Source organism: Pithys albifrons, chromosome 9 (genome assembly GCF_047495875.1).
Source record: "Pithys albifrons albifrons isolate INPA30051 chromosome 9, PitAlb_v1, whole genome shotgun sequence".
Lineage (NCBI taxonomy): Eukaryota > Metazoa > Chordata > Aves > Passeriformes > Thamnophilidae > Pithys > Pithys albifrons.
The window spans coordinates 5,173,872-5,194,864 of record NC_092466.1 but is presented as its reverse complement, the minus strand read 5'-3'; the positions used below and the strand labels follow the sequence as shown (position 1 = coordinate 5,194,864).

Here is a 20,993-nt window from a genome sequence, read left to right as displayed (position 1 = left end):
GAGGTGATGAGACAGAGTCGGTGCCAGGCCATGCCGTGTGTGTGTGTGTGTGAGGAGGTGGAAGCTCTCACTGGACTCTGCTGAGGCAGCTGGAGGGAATCAGGTCTGCTGTGCATCTCAAGCTGTCAGGGGTGACATTGGGGTCTTCTCTTCCCCAGCTCTCTGAAGGCTTCATGCTGTGATAGATTTAGGCAAATGTAATCGAATGCAAATCCTGTACTTGCACTTCTCCTGACACTGAGCTTCTTAAAATACTCACAAGATCTCAAGAAACCAGACAGAATGTGGCAGCTCAGAGTTATCTTCTAACTGGAACAAAGTGAGAGGAGTCCTTGATTTCAGATGGCTCATGGAGAGCTTTTGGGAGATGAAATGACTTTTCATTTCATGGCAAATTTTGTCTCCTTGCAGCGTGTGCAGGGTGTGAGCAGCCCTGAGGAGCAGCAAAGACCACAGGATCACTGCAAGTAGGCAAATCAGTGCTGTCCTTTAGAAACCTGTCATGTTCAATTCACTTTATTACAGACCTACGTTCCAAAACTGCATCTGACCAACAGAAATGCTTATTGAACACATTCAGTGCCTACTGAATATTACACGGTTGCTGCTGCATTCCTGCCTCAAAAAAAAGGCCTTGAGAGGAAAATTTGGGCTCAGTTTGATTTAAGAACAAGTAGGACCTATAGTGTCCAGACCTAGAAGGACAGTTTCCTATGGCTGTACACCTGTCGCAGCAAGTGGTGTGTCCTTGAATGGTTTAGATCTTTGGTTCATGTTTAGGTTATTCATAGTTTTGTAGAGTTGCTACCTTTCAACCTTGTGTTTCATTGGAATGGCTCCATTTTGGGTACTGCTGTTTCTTTGCTGCTGGCACCAACCCATTGTGGTCCCTATGGCTGTCTTGTCTCTGGGAGCACATGGTGCTACAAAAAGATTATTGATAATACAAGGACACTGCATTTTACAGGCTCTTACCCTGTGCAACAAGGTCTGTATCAACAGGGCTGTAGTAAAATTCTATGGGAATCACGAGATGCACAAGGGTTTGCTGCACCTCAAATGTCTCCATGTCTGCTTTTTCACCCTTAAATACACAGATATTTGATGCTATTTTAGATAATTTTATTTTTCTCTTTTTTTTTTCTGGATGAAGTATGAAATTCTCTTGAGAAGATCCTTTACAGTTCTGTAACACAAGTGACATAAATACTTGTATAGGGAGAAAACCATAGCTGTGATACTCTGCTCTATAAACCTCACAGCAATGTAAAATCTCCTTTGGGAAATGCAGAGGCAACTTGATAGCTGAGGTCTTTGCCACCAGTCTCAGCATTCCCAAGCATGAGCTGCAAACATGAATCTTCACTGTGCTCACCAGTCTCTCATTTGATTTTCCCCAGGAGCTCTGACTCTGAAGAAGCATTTGAGACCCCGGAGTCCACTACACCTGTCAAGGCACCACCTTCACCTCCACAGCCACCACCTGAAGCAGCAGCATCAGCAGTTGTTGCAGAAATAGCAGAGCAAGAAATAAAACCCCAGCTGCCCTTGGAAGACACAGGTAACGAGGCTGTAATGAGTGGGACGGGTTACTGAGGGAGGTGAAGCTGCAGGGAGGTGTTTCTGTAAGCACAGGCAAGGAATTGATGCTAATAAATTGCCTTCTGGAATATTAGTTAGTGTGTGCTGGGCATTATCCGTGCTGGGAGGAAAAACCCTGTTGCACCCTGGAATAAAATATGGGAGAGTCTGTCCATAACATTTGACAAATGTTAAAGAGGAGTTTTCTAGAAAAACCTTTTTTCTCTTTTGAATCAAACTTCTTTCTGTGGGATCTTTACAGAGTCAGGTGAGTGGCAAAAGGAGGTATGAGATGCAGATGCAGGTACCTGGGTAAGCACTGTTAACTGCGGCAAGCAACAAAATGTTATTTCCACATGTGTTACCTGAAACAGGAGGTGATCAAAAAGCCCTTTAGAACAATAGAAATACTGATATTAGAGGTATAGGATGGACTTGGGAATATGTATGTATAATATACATGCATAAAATTGGTACATACTGGGAAAATAACCTTTAATAAGGGAGAATCATATTTAGAAACCAAAAAAATCCTTTCCCCAAAAAAAGTGTTCTTTGTTCTCTGAACTGAGTAATGGGATATGAAGGAGAAGAAAGCATGCTATTAGCCCAAAATAGCTTTGTTGGGGCTGTCAGATGACAGCTCTATAGTCTAAGACTGAATTCTCTTTTATGCTGTCTTTTTCCCATCTGAAAGTCAAGTCATCTTGATCACCTGGATAAATGCATAAAGGTAACATTACTGCAGCAGACTGAAGCTCACTTGTATTGCATTTGGAAAGATGTTGTAGCATCCCACCTGCAGGGGAAGGGACAACCTGAGATTTGCAAATGCTCATGGTCAAAGGAAGAGGGTCTGCAACAGCTCACAGAGGTTGATTAGTTAATTACACACTTGGTGTGGAAATTGGTCTGTCAGTCTCTGACCTCCCACTGTAAGCACATGGCAGCGTGTTTTGGACAAAGGGATAGGTTAAAAGAGTAGGAGAGAGATGAGTTAAAGAGGGAGAGTGGGAAAGAAAAGAAGAAAGTGGGATCACCAATCCCAGCTCCAGCATTGATCCAGCTGATGGGGTGTCCAGGATCACACCCAGGCTTTGTGGGAGAACCTTTTTGTGGGTAAGTTTTCCCTTCCCTGGAGAGAAGTTACCCTGTATATTCTGTTCTTCTGGACCTTTCTGGAAATGGGTCAGAGGACTTTAGTGGTCTTTGATGGTCTTGATCCCTCTGCAGTCCATGCCTGCTGCTTGACTCCATTCCTGCACTTGTGCTGTGCTGTGTTGTGCTTATCTCTGGGAGATAACAAGGACATTTGTTGCAGACAAGCGCTGTCCTAACTCCATTTGGCTTTTTCTCCAGCTCATTCTGTTCTTTCTCACAGAGTATTATTACCATTAAGCTTTGGTTGTTACTGCCAGCAATCCTTGGTTGCCTCCATGGATCTCCAGCTGTTGGTGTTTGAGACACACACTTTTAGTCCCCTTATCTTCTGGGCTTGTACAGATGTCTCTCCTTGCCAGGCAGTGTTTTAAAGCTTCCCTTTCCATTCTGGTTGAGCAGTGGGCAGAGCAATGTCCAAGGCTGGTGTGTGTATGATAAAGGCTGTCCAGCTTTGACTTAAACCTTCAGGAAAGTGGCAAATAAGCCTTGCAAATGTCTTGAGCCAGCTAAAGCATTCCTGGGAGTTACTCATTAAGAAATGCCCTTTAAGATCATGATTTATGGTACAAGTTTATAAGAAGCTTGAAAGATGGTTAACAAACTGATCCCACAAAATAAAAATAAAATACTGAGGCGTCCTGATACTTTTTCCTTTCTGCTGTTTCAGTTCCCTCTTCCTTGTAGCAGAGGTTACTTATTCTCCATCTTCTTTCCATTTTTTAATCTTTGGCAATGTAATGATTACAAAACAAGTGCTGAGAGAACAAAAGAACACATATGCTGAACAGGATTGGAGTGTGTTTTTAATTACTGCAGTAGATTATCTTCAAGCCCTTGATTACACATGTGCTTCCCTGGCCCGTGTGATTTTTGACTTCTTCCATCCTAGTTCTCCCCCTCCCTCCTTCCAGATATTTCTGAAGTAAATAGGAAACTGTATATACCTGTTCATAGCCAGTGTGAAGTATATTGAAGGCCATTGGATGGCAGAGGTGAAGCCATTTCATTTGCAAATCACATTGTCCATGGCAGGCAAGTTACCCCAACGTAACAGAGCTGTGTTGAGTGTCCCCAGATTATGCAAAGTGCAGTTATACAACAGGGTAATTTACTGGAGGGAAAAAAATGCGTAATGCAGAAAACACTCAAATGTAGGAGGGCAACACAAAGCATTCAGTTGTTTTGGAAATCTTTAGAAGGAATGAGTAATACTAGGAGTATAGGTTAGGTGTTTAGAAAGGAGAAAAATGAAACATTTTGTACTTTATAAACCACTTGAGTATTTTGTAGTTTATTTACCTCAGAAGTTGTGCCTGTGGCTGCACCCAAAGGGAATGAGTCCCTTCCTTGGGGGTGATGGGCACTTGAAGGAGAGTTCCTTGATGGTACCACACAGCTAAATAAATAGGCTCTAGTAAAGGAGGAGTCAGGAATATGGGCAGCTGGAGAGCCTGGCACACACACAGGGAGAGGCAGAGCTGTCCCACTGGGTTTCTGCTTCACCAGCCCCATGGCTTTGTCTTCGACATGAGGTTGGTGACAGAGCGTGTGTTTGGGTGGAAGGAGGAACCACAGTGAGTGTTTAAAGGATCATTTCATCTGTAGCTGACAATAATTACTTATGCAGATGGCTGCAGTTGTGCTGCATGATATCATTAGTGCAGCAGCTGGACCCCACTGCTGGAAAGCCAAGAGGAGAATTTTTAATTAGGTTGACTTCAATGCTAGTTTAATAAATAAGATGAAAGTGAACTATAGCTAAACTCATCCTGGGTTTGTGCCAGCTCCTGGTGGGCTAAAACCTGCTGCATGGCTCTGGTCCATCAGCAGCAGAGCAGAGGAGGGGAGTCAGTCTGAGGGCGAGTCTGGAGGGGAAGAGGAGTAACAGAGCATGTATGGAAACTATCCCTGAATCCCAGAAAGTGTCCCCAGTGAGCCCTTCCATTCCTCCCTAAATAAATTGTGGGAAATGTGAGTTATGCTCATGAGGCAAATTTGAGCGTTTGAGGTTGCATTTATTATTTTTTATCATTATTTTGGTAGTATTTAAAATTATTGTTGCTTGTCTCATCAACTTCTTTCTAGTAACAGTGATCTCTTGTCCCTTGTTTGCTCCATCTGAGCAGCAGAAAGTCCCCCAAGCCCTTTCTCCCAAATACCCCTGTTTCCGGCCAGGAATTCCTGCCTAGGCAGGGGTGTTTCTTCTGCCTCCCCCAGTGCCTTCCCCAGTAGATGAATGAATTCAGATTATATTCACAGGGGAGATGTGAGAGCTGGAGACCCCTCTGTGTGTTTCAGACCAGTGATCAGGAACTGGTCCTTCTGGTGCCAGGGAAATTGAGGTCAGGCTTTCCCACAGAGACACAATGGCCCAGATAAACACAAACTGATTTTTGGTGTGGAAAACATTCTTCTTCAGTGTTTTCCCTCTTGAAGCCTGACACAGAAAAATCAAAAAGACAATATATATATATATGCAAAGTTTTGTCTCAGAATAAATGAAAAAAGCATTTTTACAGAACTTTTTTAGAAGTGCTACTAATTGATTTTTTTTTACTTCAAAGGCTTCTCATAACAAGCAGGAACTTGAAATAAACTGTGTTTCAAATTTTCTAGTGTTAGGCAATTCCAATTCCAATATGCTTTCAGTAAAGTGTACTTTTCTCCTGAGTTATTTCCTCACAACAGAGTATGTGTGTGCTCACTGTATGCATCTTCCAGGGTTTGCCTTTGTTTGTTTTTCTCTGGAAAACAGAACTAGAATTTAATTTGTTCTGTATTTACTGTTTTTTTAGATCTGGTTAAATTTTGTTTCTAAGTCTTTCAAAATAATGTTTCATTTTGTTTCCAGTGTTTGGGGAACTTGCCTTTTTTCTAGGGCAGTGTAAGTTTCCCTGCTATCATGCATGTTCTTGCAATGTTTTATAAAGCTTAATATCTACCTGTGGACAGCTCTTACCAGTATAAATTGTGAGTGACTCTCAGTACCAATAAATGGTGTAAACCTGATTGAAAACCTTGTGCTGGTCTCTCTCAAGGCCAAGTCCTGCCTTAATTTCCACAGCTTATGTTGTAGCATGTTCTTCTGCAATGAGAGTTCATCGTAGTGAAATACTCTAGTAATATTGGTTTGCTTGATTTTGTGTAGTAAAAGGAGAAATGTCTTTGCTGTCTGAATAGGTTGTGTCAGGAAAGAATGGTCTTCATATCTCTTTGTAGTAATAAAGCTGTGAGTGCTGTTTGTATCTTGTCCTGCAGCAATGCAGGACTGAGCCAGTAATGCCAGAACAGTCTGAGAGCAGCATTTCACCTCTGCCAAAAGCCACGTTTTCTGAGACAGTTTCACATCTTGTTTCATAAAGAAACCATAAAAATATCACAGTGGCGAGTCAGGCAACACTCTGCTGAAATCCATACTCTTAAGTAAAGGATTTGATTAGGAGGGAGTTGTGAAATAAGCAATTAAAGAAGATTAAAGCCCTGCACTGTGTGGAGCACACTGAATTTGGGTGCTTTGAGTAGCTGGAGAGCCTTGTACACTCCCTTTGTGTGATGCTTCCTGAACCTCAGCCTGTTATTTACAGTCCAAATCCTGCAGGGCAGTGGTTTATTTTACTTTATTTTGTTTTAATGCATGTTTGTATTGCGTTGAGCAAGGGCCTGAATCGTGTTGAGTGCTTTGAGGCAGGCAGGAATGAAAACAGTGCATAACTGCAGCTAATTTGTTCAGATCCTGCTTTTATTTTTCATGCTGACCTATATTTGTGCTCTGTTGACATCCCAGAGCTGCACCAGTGCCTATTGGGATGTATTCCCCTAAAGTGTCTTCCTTTCCCCTTTCAGGGTAAAATGGACAGATTAGGCTCATGCTGGAGGTTTGTGGCACCCTTTGAGTGCCCTCAACAGGAGCCCCATCAGTGTCAGAAAGTGATGTGTCTGTCGGGTGAGCTCTGCTGGCAAATGAAACCTAATTAATGACAACTCAGCCAGGCTGAAACCAAGCCCAGCCCTGTGAGGATTAAGGAGAAAAATAAACTGTTCTGAAGTATTGCCGTGTTATTAGCATTCATTTAGCAGAACAACACATTAAAATGTTACTTTAATTGATGTATCTTAGTGAACTTCCACAGTCTTAACAGAGAAACTGCATAACTGTCATTCCTTTCACAGTCTCTGGAAGTACCTGGTGCCACTTTAAGGAACTGCTTTGGGAAATATGTCCAATTTCCTTAAATTCTTTCTGTCCTCTACACCCATAAATACTAATTCTTGCAGTCTCTGTGCAGACATGCAATTTCTTCTGAAATTTCCTTCCAAAACAAAGGAAATAATATTTTTCTGTTCTTAATCCAGTTATAGCTTCTCACTAAAAGTAATAATTGGTTGTCTGTATTGCATTTATGAACAGTGTTAATGAGTGTAGCTGGGCAAAATGGGAGTTATTTTGCAAAACATGTCAGGATTGGAAAGAAAAAGACATGCAGAAATGTCTCTGAAATGATTTAAGGCCAAGCAAAGCATTCATTTTTGTTGGACTGTTTATAATTGCATAATTAAGAAAATGGCATTAAAAAATGCCAGCGTGAAGAATGCTGTGCTGCCTCAGTGGGAAGCACAGGGCGTTGTGCTCCCCAGTGAGAGCTCTGAGCAACTGGTTTAGCCCAGCTTGAGGTGAGAGCGGCCCGAGCTGCTCCAGGTCCGGGATGTCCCACAGGGACATGAACACTGGACAGAGGTGACCATAGCATGTTCAGGTCAGTGGCAATACACTGACAACAGGAGCAAACCACACTCAGGATTTGTAAAACATTTGAATAATCAACCTAATGAGCTGGAAGGCAGAAAGGACCATCATATTGATCCCTTCGTACCTATATATTTTCTATTTTTTTTAATATATATATATATAACCTATCATTTTCTACTTTGTCCAGTAGACTTGTTATATCCCAAGTGAAGAGACTTCTTTAGGATTTTATTCAGTAAGATATTTAATTACAATAAAAAGCTGCTTAGATGAACAGTTCCAGCACATAAATCTCTCTACAAAATTTTCTTTTCATCAACAAGTTAGAAATACACTTGGAAAAATCTGTTTTAAATAATCTGTAGGGAGCTTCTAGTGATGTTTTTAAAGGAAGATTTTTCCACTGAAAATATTTGTAGAGCTCTCATAACTGACTAGGTTTTTTTATCTTTACCATAATTTATTTCCTATTAAGTTCTCAGTGATTCATCTCTAATTATAAACTTGTAAGTATGAGGTCAAAGTGGAGTCTGTTGACTGCTTGGGGCAAATAGAGGAGCAGCATTGATGGGTTGTGGAGAGGAATCAATTTCCTCCGGGAATATTGGTAAAAATAGCACATGGGAAACAAAACTTCAGGTCAACGTGTAATTACTGAAGCACCAGTCAATTTACAGCAAATTTACTGCATAAGAGCTCTGACACAATTGTGTGAACTCTTTATGATAGTGGAAAATGGGATTAATGTGCTTGATGTGCAGTTTTCCTGGTATTTGCAATATTTGGCATGTTATGGTAATATCCTTCTCTTTAAATTATAGTTTAGAAGAGATGCTTTAGAGGTTATAGCAAAATACATATTTTGTCTTTTCAGGAAACTTGCCTTAATCATTTTGTGGGGAGAATAGTTCTTTAATCTGGTTCATATATTGCAAATGTCACTTTGGTTTCTATGTCCTTTAATCATTGCTTAGTCCATTTGTTTGTTTTTAATGGCTTTTTCCTTTACTTGTTTAGATTACTAAACAAATACTATACATTTACTGTGTTATAGTAAAACTGAGTAAGCCCTAGTTTTAAAAGTGTGTTTAAAGTTCACAGAGTTTTCTGTTGGTTCCCACAGGATTATGTTCAGAAGCTGAACCCATAACTGATGTGTCACACAGTGAACCAGTTCAAGAAAGCCCTTTCCGTCCCCCTTCCCATTCTTTTTCCACTGTCTTTGATGAGGACAAGCCCATAGCCAGCAGTGGAACTTACAACTTGGATTTTGATAACATTGAGTTGGTTGATTCTCTCCATGCCTTGGGACCGAGCTCTGCAGAATCCAAGAGTCGTGACCCCAAAGCAAATGTTCGAAGAAAATCTACGGATTCAGTCCCAGTTTCCAAATCTACCTTGTCTCGGTCACTCAGCTTGCAAGCCAGTGACTTTGATGGGGCATCTTTTCTTGGCAACAGTGAGACATTAGCACCATCAGCAGATGTGTATGGTACTGGCTCAAGCAGTGCTTGCAGTACCCTTAAGAGAACAAAAAAACCCAGACCAGCTTCCTTAAAAAAGAAGCAGCCAGCAAAAAAGCCTCTGGATGCTCCACTGGTGAAGGAAACACCACAGGAACCTTCTGACCTTGGCCAAACAGCCTGTGCCCTGGGTGAGGATAAAGGAGCATCTGAGGCAAAGGCTGACTCAATAAAGCCTGAATGTACCGAACCTTCCAAAATCTCTGCTGAGAAAGAGGAGGCCCCGCCTGTGCCTGAAGGATCCAACTCTTTGGATCCAGACAGTTTTGAAGGGATTAGTGCATTTAGCAGTGGAGGCAGCAAAGTGCAGAACTCTCCCCCTGCCAGCAGGAAAACACTACCTCTTACCACGGCACCGGAGGCTGGGGAGGTGACTCCGCCAGACACCGGGGGACAGGAAGACCCTCCGGTCAAAGGCATTGCAGTGAGGCTGGAGTTTGACTATTCTGAAGAGAAGGGGGTGAGTGAAGACCAGCAGGAGAGCACTCCTCCTCCCAAAAAAGCAGGTAAAAAGCCGGGTGCTAAAATGCCGTTGCGGAGGCCAAAGACTAAAAAAACGGTGGAAAAGCTTGACAATGCTCCGACCACACCGACCAAGTCACCCACTGATCCAAATGAAATCCCCATCACAAAAGGTTCCTACACTTTTGACATTGACAAGTGGGATGATCCCAATTTTAACCCCTTCTCATCTAGTACAAAAATGCAAGAATCACCCAAACTGCCTCAGCAAACGTACAGTTTTGAGCCAGACACATGTGAGGACTCCATTGACCCTTTCAAGTCTTCTTCTAAGACAGCCAACTCACCCTCCAAATCTCCAGCTTCCTTTGAGATACCAGCCAGTGCCAACGAAACCAACGGGACAGAAGGGGACAACCTGAACAAACCTGCGAAAAAGAAGAAGACACCACTAAAAACGTAAGTTAAAGGGCAGAGACGTGTCTAGAATAGAAGCAGCACATTCCTACCCCTTAGTGCAGGTACACACGATTTGTGTTTGAATAGTTGGGTGTTGGAGCCACAGCTGGACTCAGCTGGGGGGCAGTGTCTGCTCTCCCTCAACCTGTTCCCTCAATAGTTTGGTATTTCCAAACCAAAGCAAGAACAGGGGCTACCAAGCCAGATTGGGCAACTGCATTTTTGAAGTCTTTGGGTTCAGTGTAGTTTGGAACCTGATTAAGTTGTGATTTTATCAGTTTTCTGCCAAGTTTTCTGTGACCTCATCTTAGGAATTTGATGCTGTTTGAGATGATCAGTTTCGTACCAGTAAAGACTATTTTATGAATCACTGTTTTTGAGAGTGGGATGTGAAATAGTAAGGCAGTGACAAATCTCATGTTGCACACAACACTGAGATGGTTTTATCCAGGGAATTGTGGTATTTAAAAGAAAATAACCTGAAATACAAGAGTGAGGTATCAAATTTTAATTTTTTACACACAAGAGTAAAAACTTTGATAAATTTTCATTTTATGAAATAGCTTTCAATTGTGCAGAAGGATTTAAATATCCAAACTGCTACACATTAGGAAAATAGCCAGCTTTTAGGCACAACAGACAAATTTTAGGATAAATTTCTTACCTTGCTGTGATTAGATATTTGATTAAAAACCTCAATTGCTGGTTGCATTGATTCACTTTCTGATGTACATGTTGCTTTATCTGTTCAGACTTGGTTATTCTGAGTTGGTAATCACCAAGTTTACATACCATTTCTCTGAAATTGATCTCTTGTGTGTATTATAAGAAAGGATCTCAGTTCATGTTCCTTTATGGTTTAAACATTTCAGCTAGCTAACAAGAATGGGAGAAGAGGTTTTAAAAGCCTGGCAATTTGAAGATAGCATCGTTAAATGAAAACAGGACAAAAGATGAGCTCCTGTATGGGCTGAGTTGCAGAATGTTCAGTTTTTTGAGTAGCCTCCTGCCCTCTAGGCTTCTAATTCATGTCCCTTGCCAGATTTGAGGAAGCTTGTGTCATTTTTCTTTCTTTTTAGAGGAATTTATGATGTGAATAGTTTAGACCACTGTATGTTTGACTTGGGTTTTTTGAGGGAGGAGCCTGGTTTTTGTAATGTTGCTTTTTTTGAGGTTTGCTTCAAATTTTGCGAAAGTTCAGGTGGGAATTAAGATCTATGCTAAGCTGACACCTTTTTCAAGGCTGTAGGCAAAACTGATTTGGTACAAATCAAGAAGACTTAAAAGTCTGACAGCTGAACTGTTTGATTCTTATTGGGGAAATGCAGAGGGGAAAAAGGGGAGTTTTGATATCAGCAGATCCTTAGGTTTGATTTTTGCAGCCAAAGAGAGTCTTCTTGTATCTTCCAGTAGCTGGAGTTGACAGACACCCAGTGTGAGCCTCTCGACTTCACCCATCTGCTTTGAATATTAGAATGAATTCCAGTGTTAATTTAGGGGCAAAATGAGTTTACAAAGAGTGTTCTAAACCACATTCATCCCTGGGAAAATCCATCGTGGGAATGCCCTTTCCTACAGGCACAGATTTTACTGCTGATCTCTATCATGGTGGAGAAGAGAAGCTCCCCCGCTGCAGGGCTCACAAGTTCTTGGGTCAGGAGAGCTGCAGGAATTCCCAGCCCTTGCCTGTCCCTGCTCTCACTGTGTTGTTTTGTGTCTGCTTCCTGCAGCTCTGTAACCTACTTTTGCAAGTGGTTTTTTTTTTTAACAAAAAGACTGCATATTAATACACAGTGCAGTCTACAGCCATGGTGCTTTCTAGAAGAAAATTAGCCTGAGGCGTGTTGGGCAATGCCAGGGGAAGCAGTGGCTTTCATTGCCTCTGCCCCTCTGGCCCCTCTTCTCCATGAAAAGGCCCTCAGCATGACTCCTCTTTGGGATACAGGGCAGGAGAAGCCCTGGCTGGGCAGGAGGATGGGATGTAGGACCTTGGCAATACTCCATGGTGGGGCAGGAGAGAGAAGACAGTGCAAAATGGTTCAGCTCCAAGGGGTGCAAATTAGGAAATGACACTGTAATATTCCAGGACTTCTAACACCTAATTAATGGGTGATTTTACAAAGTCAGGAGTTTTTATTAGCACTGTTGAGAGGTGCAGAAATCAGACCCCATGGGCCAGTTTGGAAATAGTGTCCCTTCTGTGAAAAGGCAGCGATTTCTAGGTTGGACCTATAGGAGGTAAAGCCAGGCATGGGTTTAAGCCATTGCTAAGCTTGTACTGCTTTGTATCTGAGCCATGTGCTCAGTCTTATCCATGGTAAATCAATAAAAATAATCCATTTTTATTCTTGAATGAAACCTGCAGCAGTCTAAGCATTGCCCTCCATGGGAGGTGATGAGGTTTATAGAAGAGAAGTCAGCTCAACCCAAATTCCTCTCTGGTCATCCGTCTGAGCTCTGGGCTGCCTTGATATAATTATATTGCTCAGGTGATGCTGAGCAAAGAGCAGCTGATGCCTCCCCAGTGCCAGCCTACAGGGATGAGTGAAAATAGTGGTTTGTATAGACAGTGCTCTGGGAGCTGTTGGATGGTTGGAGGCACATGAGAAGAGACAAAGAGCAGCTGCCAAGCTTTTAAGTAGATGAAAACTTTTCTTAGCCTAAACTGTTTGGCAAGGTTTGGTTCTGCTTTGGGAGAAATCAGTTTGCTCTGTCATAACACCAAGTTAAGTTTCAGTGAGATCCAAAACAGAGGATATTCAAAGAAATGTCATTGTCCTTCCTGACCTGGGCAAATGATTTGAAATGGCCAAGTAGCTTTTTCTGTACTGTCATAACACATCAGCTAAAACAAAAAAACCCACTGGAATAGCTCTTTCCTTAAACTTAGTTGCCATTTAAGAACAGTTTTAAATTCTATAATAACAAACACTGTTTTGAAAAGCAAGCAGGTGGCCTCCATCAGGGAAGCCAAGGTTAGTGTGTTGAAAGGAACTTAACTTGAAAGCATCAGCTTTGAAAAATGTGTTTTGTAAGATGAAAGCCTGTCAAAAGTATAACATTGAACTTGAAAACATTGAAGGACTAGATAAATATTTTTCCCCAATGTATTTCACAATAAGAAGTACAGGTTAAGATTATACAGGTAGAAAATATGCATGATCAGATTGCTTTAACACATTAACAAAGTATTTGTAGGTTAATCTTTTTTGTCAGTTCCTTCTGTCTGTCTCTCTTTTCTTTGTCTTATTTGTCTTAGGATGGTAGAAGATGTGATGTCTGTATGTTCTCTGTTGTAAGTAATTCTAAGCTAACATTTCAAATTTCCTCTTTGATTTATGGGCTTTTTAATTTTACTTATTTTTTTTGCAGCATGATCAGTTCTTATTCAGCATGCAGCTTTTATATTATGATTTCACTTCTCTGGCACATATGAAAGCTATCCTGAGTAAGATGCCTGGCAGTGAATGAGTTTAAGGAATCTGTTGTCTCATTATGTGTTTGCTTATCAAAGATCCTCATTTAAAAACTGTAGAGATTCTGTATCCTTGAGCTAAAATATGAAAGTTTTATTTCTACCATTGAACAACATTGTACAATCAGTACTTTGTAAATACTGCATGAAGTGCTTCTCTTTCTCAAAGGAAGAAGTTATCCTAATTGCTTCTGGGATCATATCTGGATAATTAGTGGCATCAAACACCAATATTCAGCTGTCCAATTTATTTTCCCCTCTGGATGGGGTATTGATTTACCCTTTACTGATTGCAACCCACCATTATAATCTCTGGTGTTGATCTGGCCATCACTGATCAGGATGAGCTGGTGGGCAGTGATTTTTGCCACTGCATCTCAGTTCAGACATAAAGTCTTTATCAGTGAGTTTGCTGTTGTATTTTTATTTCCTCTTCTAGTTAGTAACATAAATGGTTTTTAATAACTCTGGCAATATGCATCAAGAGAACAGATAGATAATTGGTTTATTCCTAGTTGGAAAATATTTTTTTATCCAATAGTGGATAAAGATAAAGGCAACGTCCATAATTATACACCATAAAGACATAATGTATGTCCTTCATTCCCTCTGCCTGTGATTGAAACCTGGGGGAGTTTGAAGGGGTACAGTGTCTGTGCTCTCAGTCTGCACTGTGAGCTGTCAGGGGAACTGGAAGCAGAATTGCCATATTTCTTGTTGGATTTGATTTTTAAAAGGGTCTGTTGTGCCCATTTGCAATGACAGAGCTTTGTTCTGGTGTCTCGGGAACAGCATCTGCCTCAGATGGCTTTATGTAGTTCATCCAAAGCATACCAGGTTTTTTTCTCAATGATTTTGGGGTCCTTGGAACTCACTGCTCAAGTTTATCAGTTTTCTCAGGTAAAGGTGTGGGTTACACCTAATTTTCACTTGGGAGACTGAAGCAGACAGAAGCTGAACAATTTTCTTGGGGCCACTGAGGGTGCCTGTGGTGAAACAGGGATTTGAATTGCAATTGAGCAGTAACTCTGTTCTGTAAATGAAAAATATGGCAATCCTGCTGTTCTCAGCTTTTGGGGGAATCAAGGCCTGTTCCAAGTGCATGACAAGAATCTGTACCCATGGCATGTTTCTCTGTGGTGCTGCTGCCTGATGGATGGGATTTAATGCAGAAGGGCTTACAGAGGTTGCATTGTCTGTGGCTGTCTCTTGCTAAGTGTGAAATTATCTCATTCTTGCTGGTATTACCATATTAACCGTGTTAATTTCATTTTCAGTGATACATTTAGGGTGAAAAAATCACCAAAAAGATCCCCACTATCAGATCCTCCTTCTCAGGTAAAGCTCTGCCTTATTTTGATGCATGTAGTTTGTGTTCTTGAAGGGGCAGAAAAGGGGGAGTTTGATTTATTTAATTGTAGAATTGCATGTTTAATAATGCAAGAGATTTTTGTAATAGAATTGTATGTTTAATAATAGAGGAGATTTTTGTAAAGAATATTGGTGTCCAAGTATAGCACATTGGGCTATAACCATAAGGCATTAACCTTTTGGTCTCTAGAAGTGTGGATATAACATAGATCAGATCTAGTATTTGCACTGGGAATTCCAGTGAGAGTATCAGATGTACTTTGGAAAGTCTCATGTTATGATGGAGCCAAGGATATGAATAAATCCCTTCAATCAGTTGTCTGAAAAACCAGGCATCACTACCCAGCCTGGAATTTTTAGATTAGAAAGCAAAAACCTAAATGCATGGAATTGGTGGGCTGGAAGGGAAATAGAAATAAACCAAGTGGGCTGACCTTCCAGGAGCACGTGCTTGGATGGTTTGATTCCATGTTGCAAACTGCTGGCAGGTGGTTTTCTTGGAAGAGAAGTTAACAAAAGCTGTTCTGCCTACAAAGGCCTGATGGCTTTGATGTGGCACAGCTCCTTCCACGCTACTGTTCTCCTTCTGTTATCCATCCTGCCCTTTTATTTGTGCTGCTTGACAGTGCAGAAGTGAGGAAAGGGGAAAGGAGTTCATGACCTTGCAGGAGATTTGCCCCTGTGGGGGAAGCCTAAAGAGTCAGACTTCACTCATGGGTGATGTGTGCCACTTATGTCAAGTGCCTGACAGATTCAGATGGCTCTGGATGTTCTTTCTTCCCTGTTATCAAAGCAGCTTTGCAATGCAAGTGTTTATCATCAAAGAGTTTAGTTACACTGGGAAAACTTGCTGCTAGTAGAGTTAGTATTTTTCATTGAGTATTTTATGCAGAGCTGCAACAAAGATTACGGACTTAAAAAGATGGCTCTGGTGGTGCAGAGGAATTTGGAGATTTAGCTATTCAATGTGTTAATGAAAGATTAGAGAATTAATTGGCAGTGGTTTTGTGCAGGATCCCACCCCACTGCCAACTCCAGAGACACCTCCCGTCATCTCCACGGTGGTTCATGCGACCGACGAGGAGAAACTGGCGTCGTCAGTGACGGGCCAGAAATGGACCTGCATGACTGTGGACCTGAACACGGACAAGCAGGACTACCCCCAGCCCTCTGACCTGTCCACCTTTGTCAATGAGACCAAGTTCAGCTCCCCTACAGAGGGTACGTGTTCCACAGGACTTTCTGCTCCAGCCAATGGGATGTTTACTGAGAGAGGGGTTGGTTTTTTCAAGGGTGTACCTTGCTGAATGCAAACTATTATTTAGAAGCCCTGAAAATGATGCTCTCTGGACCATTATGGGAAATGTGGCAATTATGGGGAGCTGAATTAAAGACCCCAATAGGTTGACCTTGAGCTTTAAAGGAAGAGAAAAGGAGATGCTTAAAGGGAAATGAAAGGGACCTGCAGAGAAAGGCTTTTGTTTCCTCTGTGTGACATTCGTAGATGTGCTCCATTCTTCTGCTCCGTTCTTCTCTGCTCTCAGGGAGTGCTCTTGGATCCAGAGTCACTGAACTACTCATTCTGCCCGAGCCTGTTCCTCTAACCTGAAAGGGAGAAGGTCCCAGGTTAAAATTCTTCTTGAATTTTTTATCTTGCATTAAGACCCTAAACATGTGATCTCTCCTTCAGGTTCCTGGGGTCCAGGTATCTTTATGCATTAAAGTGTCCAGGATATCCCTTGCATAAGATATGGCAGATAAAATTCCCTGCTAGATCAGCCTATTAATATTTTTCTTGGTACACTTTCCTTTAAGCAGTTTTGACGTAAAGCTGGAAGTTTCTGCTCAGAGAACTGTTGTTCCAAGTCTGTGAAATGTGGAAGAGACAGAATGAAAAAAGTTTGTGTGTGGCCTTCCTTGGAGTTACCAGAGGGAATTCTGCTTTTGCAGCATCTGCTCCAAAGGCAAATTTTCAGCTTTGTGTGTGGGAAGAATGTTTGAGTTTAATTTGGCTTCAACTTTTTCTTCTTGATCAGAATTGTTTTTTCCCCTAATCTTCCAGTTCATGTCTCAGTCTACCATTAAAGCTACTTTATGCCATTTTGAACTGGGTCTGAGTTTTTGCCTAATTAAGAATTGCTAAGCTTTGAGATTGACATCAAAAGGCACAAATAATCACAGTGCTTTTAGTGGTTAATATGCATGTATGTTTGTGTGCCCTGGGCTTCTAGGAAATCTCTTGAGTCTTCTGGACAGATAAGTCTGGGTAAATCCATTTGACTTTATTCTCAAATTATAAATTTTAGACATCAGCTTCAGTTTATTTGTATTTTACAAAGTAACATAAAGAAACACTTTTTAGAAAATAAGCCTCATAAATCTGGGAAAGTGGAAACTATATGGAAGGAAAGAGAACAAAAGAATAGTGAGAGCTACTCAAAGGCAATATTTCAGCTTTCAGAGTGGGTAGGAGAAAGCGAGCAAATCTCCTAATTAAATGCTAATTGTCTTGCCTCATGTGTGCTGCGTGGTATAGTCAGAGTTTCAGATTACATGCTTATTAGAATCAACAATGTTTCTGCTTTTCACATCTTTTAAAAATAATAATTTTTCCCCCCTTCAAAGTCTTGCTCATGCAGCATTGAGAAATATTTGAGTACTTTGAGGGCTGTTTTTCAGAGGGAATATTTTTAGCCATTCCAGACACCAGTGTGAGTGTTCCCCTGTAACCCAATACGGCTTTTGCAAAGATAGAGCCCAGCTCCTGAGTCAGCCAGTGCATCCAGCTCTCACTGTTTCATGCCCTGCTTATCACTGCTGCCATTTTCCTGTTGCACAGAGCAGAAATAAGCCATAATTATTAGCAGAAAATTCTGGTGTAATCTTGCAGCTATTTATAGGAGGAGTTGGAGGACATCTCTTAGTAAGTCTGTTGTACGTATTTATAAAAGATAATTATCTTGCTTCACGGGATATCCTGGGCACTTGTAATTTTGAATGTGTAGAGATAACCAGAGCCTAAGATTTTGGAGGGGAGATGATGCCTTAGAGGAGCTATTTAGGAGAGGAGAGACAATAATTGTGCTGGAAACTTCCGAGAGCAACGAGACGAATCAAACTGCGTTTAGCGAGCCATGTTATTCCTTTTGTTTCTAGTTGAACTGTTTCCATCTGTGTCCTGCCTCTTTTTTTTTTTTTTTTTATAAACAGCAGAGGTAAATATGTATTGTCCCAGCAGTCAGTCTGGATTGGGGTTGCAGAGCTCATGGCAGTGCTGCAGGCGAGTGGAGGATCCCTGCCACCTATGCCAGCAGAGGACAGTGCTGGGACGTGTCCTGCTGGATGCTCACTCAGGGATTGCTCCCTGGGTCTGTGAAGCTGCTCCAGAAATGTTCCTGGTGCACCTCACCAGGCTGTGGATGGATAAATGATGTACAGAAAGGCAGTTTCTAAACATTAGGATATCAGGCTATCTGCAATTCTGCATCTGAATGGTGGTTTGAACCTCATTGGTTCAGTTCTGGTTCTGTTTTCACTAGGAAGGAGGAGTGGGAAAAAATGCTCCTGGGATCTGGTACCAGAAGGTTTTCCATCCTGCCTGGCTCAGTATTATCACTGAAAACAGAAGGTGCTAGGAATTTAAACATGAGGAGCCTGCTATTACAGCTTTCACTTAGTCATTTTATTATTAATATTCCCCTCATGTCAGGTAGTGAGAGTTTGTGGCTGTTCCTCTTCAGTGGTTGTTTGACAAAACACATGTCTTGTGGAATTACAGTCCCTGTACTCTACAGTGCTGTTTATTATTAAAAAAAAATAACAATTGATCATTTTAAACTCACATCGCACCCTTTCAAAGTTTATTTTTAACAGACAGGTTCTCTTTAGGGTTGGTTTGTTTTTAAATATCAAACATTGTAATGGTTGTAATCATCTTCCTTATGCAAGCCCTACTTTTCAAAAGCTGCCCAAATCTGGAAGGATTTTTATCACATGATTTTATCATAATGTAAATGCTCATGTGGCATTCCCTACAATTTATTTATAGTGGAAATTAAATGATGCAAGTAGTTTATTGAATTGACTCATGTAAACAGAATAAAGCACATCATTAGGACAGATTAATTATGTATTTAATTTTTAAATTAAGTTGTCATTGAACAAAGTCTTTGCTTTTGTTTGGGTGCAGGAAGTTATGTTCTTTTTCTCTTTCTGTGTGTTAGATCTGCCTGGTTCTGTTCCAGCCACTGGGTGACCATGGATTGGAAAGAAATGCTCATTATTCCCTCCAGGATAATTGGAAGATTAGAAGTAGAGAAGCAGTAGAGATTTGCATTTTTATTGGATTCTAGATTTAGGGTTCTTTGTAAATCTTCCTGCCTTAGACTTTTTCTCTGAAACTAAAATGTGAAAACAGCCCAGGAACCTGGGCTGGTGTCTCACCCCTGGTCCATGAGCATTCACGGATTTTGGGTATCTTCTTCTTAAGTGATACCACAGTAGTTGTTCTTAATAAACATTAGGAAATGGAAATTAATTCATTTCTCAACAGCTGTTGAAATCTGGTTTTTAAAGGAAACTGGTATCAGCATTAGCAATTATTGAAAGATGTGTTTTCTCTGATAAGATACCATGATAGAGGAAAGGTATCTGTGCTCTGATATTACACTGGAACTTTGTTAACATTCTGGCCCCTGGAGCAAATTGACAAAGCTGATTTTCTTTCAGGCAAGCTGATATGCCTGAAACGTGTCCTGGGTTCGTTGTTGAATGTCAGTGAATATCAGTGCACCTTCTGCTTTCTCTCTGTGTATTCTACTTTTAACATGTTATAGGAAAGGATTGAGCAGAGTGGCCTGTGTAATTGAGAACTCATTTATTTCTGCAGAACTCATGTCATGGCACGTGTTTAACACCTCTTTTTTGGTTTTGTTGCAGAATTGGAATATGGCAACTCGTATGAAATAGAATATATGGAGAAAATAGGCTCCTCTGTGCCTGTAAGTTCTCACTGCCATTTCCATTCATTTGCATTCCCTTGTCATAATATACTATCCTGATACTGCCATCAGCCTCACTACCCCTTAAATTAATTATAATGTGCCTGCAGCACATTTGCAAAACCAGTTCCTTTAAATTGGCATAACTGGAGTAAATTGCATATGCTTTGTTGTCCTATATCCTGTAAAGCTTATTCCATTTAATTATTTTATTTGTAGGCTGACATCATAGTAGTTTTTTCTGCAGATTAAAAGCAAATCAATGTTTCCAGCAGTGCAGAGTACAGAGCTGTCTACACCAGCTATTGAACTATTTTAGGAAACTGAGAGTAAAACTTTAAAGAAGCTGGAGGGGATCAGTAGAGAATATAGAATTAATGTGAAGTATGGAATGCAGTACTGTACATTATCAGTTGTTTTGCCTTGCTTCTTTTTAATCCATGGATTTGATAACTTGGCTAGATCCAGTGAGGGCATATCCAGTGGGGAAGTTAGAAAAATCAGGCATGTGTGTCAGGTGCTTAAACCAATGAGAATTTTCAGTGAATATTTCAGTGACACTCAGCCAAGGGATGCCTCCTGCCTGACAGGGCCAGAAATCTGATTAACCCCAAAGTGGGAGAAGAGGAGCTAAACAGCTCATTCTTTGTTATGGCTCTTTGTTCTTTAATGGTTTCTTCCTGAAAGGGATCATCTCAATATCAGCATTACAGTCCTGTATTATTAGTTTTCTGTGGAGTCATTTGGCCATTTAAGGTTTCAGTGACCTGAATTAGCCCTAATGGGGAACAGTTGAATTGCTTAATGAGTTCTCTTTTCCTGTTGCCAGCAGGATGAGAGCACCCCGAAGAAACAATCTTTGTACCTAATGTTTGATGCCCAGCAGGAGAGCCCAGTCAAATCACCTCCCATGAGACTGTCTGATTCCACGACTCCGTGCTCAGGGTATGTCACTGGGAGCAGATTCAGAGGTGGAAAAGCGTGTCAGGGAAATGGGTTGCCATCAGAGCATGTACACAGGCCATCCCTCCTCTCTCTGCCTCTGTGCTGCCAAGTTGTTTGTTTAAAAATAGATTCCCATCTGTGTACACATATGATAGAGAATAGAGGGCAAAGATACAGAAGTTTTGCAATGGGAAGGGATAAGGACATATATTTCTGTTTCATATTCTTACTAAAGAGAGTCACAGTGGCTTCACTGGGCAGTGGCTTCC

General features: G+C 41.2%; 1 protein-coding gene across 13 annotated transcripts in view; it reads left to right on the top strand.

Annotated features, from left to right (window-relative positions):
* Nucleotides 1-20,993, top strand: part of TACC2 (transforming acidic coiled-coil containing protein 2) — a 131,592-nt gene that overhangs the window by 89,571 nt on the left and 21,028 nt on the right. For 10 of the 13 annotated variants that reach the window (XM_071563804.1, XM_071563799.1, XM_071563802.1 and 7 more), the window contains 7 exons: nt 1,401-1,561; nt 8,613-9,933; nt 13,193-13,228; nt 14,686-14,746; nt 15,793-16,000; nt 19,718-19,779; nt 20,609-20,724. In XM_071563804.1, the coding sequence (XP_071419905.1) occupies nt 1,401-1,561; nt 8,613-9,933; nt 13,193-13,228; nt 14,686-14,746; nt 15,793-16,000; nt 19,718-19,779; nt 20,609-20,724 (1,965 nt within the window). The remainder of the gene's footprint in view (nt 1-1,400; nt 1,562-8,612; nt 9,934-13,192; nt 13,229-14,685; nt 14,747-15,792; nt 16,001-19,717; nt 19,780-20,608; nt 20,725-20,993) is intronic. The other 3 variants (XM_071563805.1, XM_071563807.1, XM_071563806.1) reach the window with 3 other exon arrangements.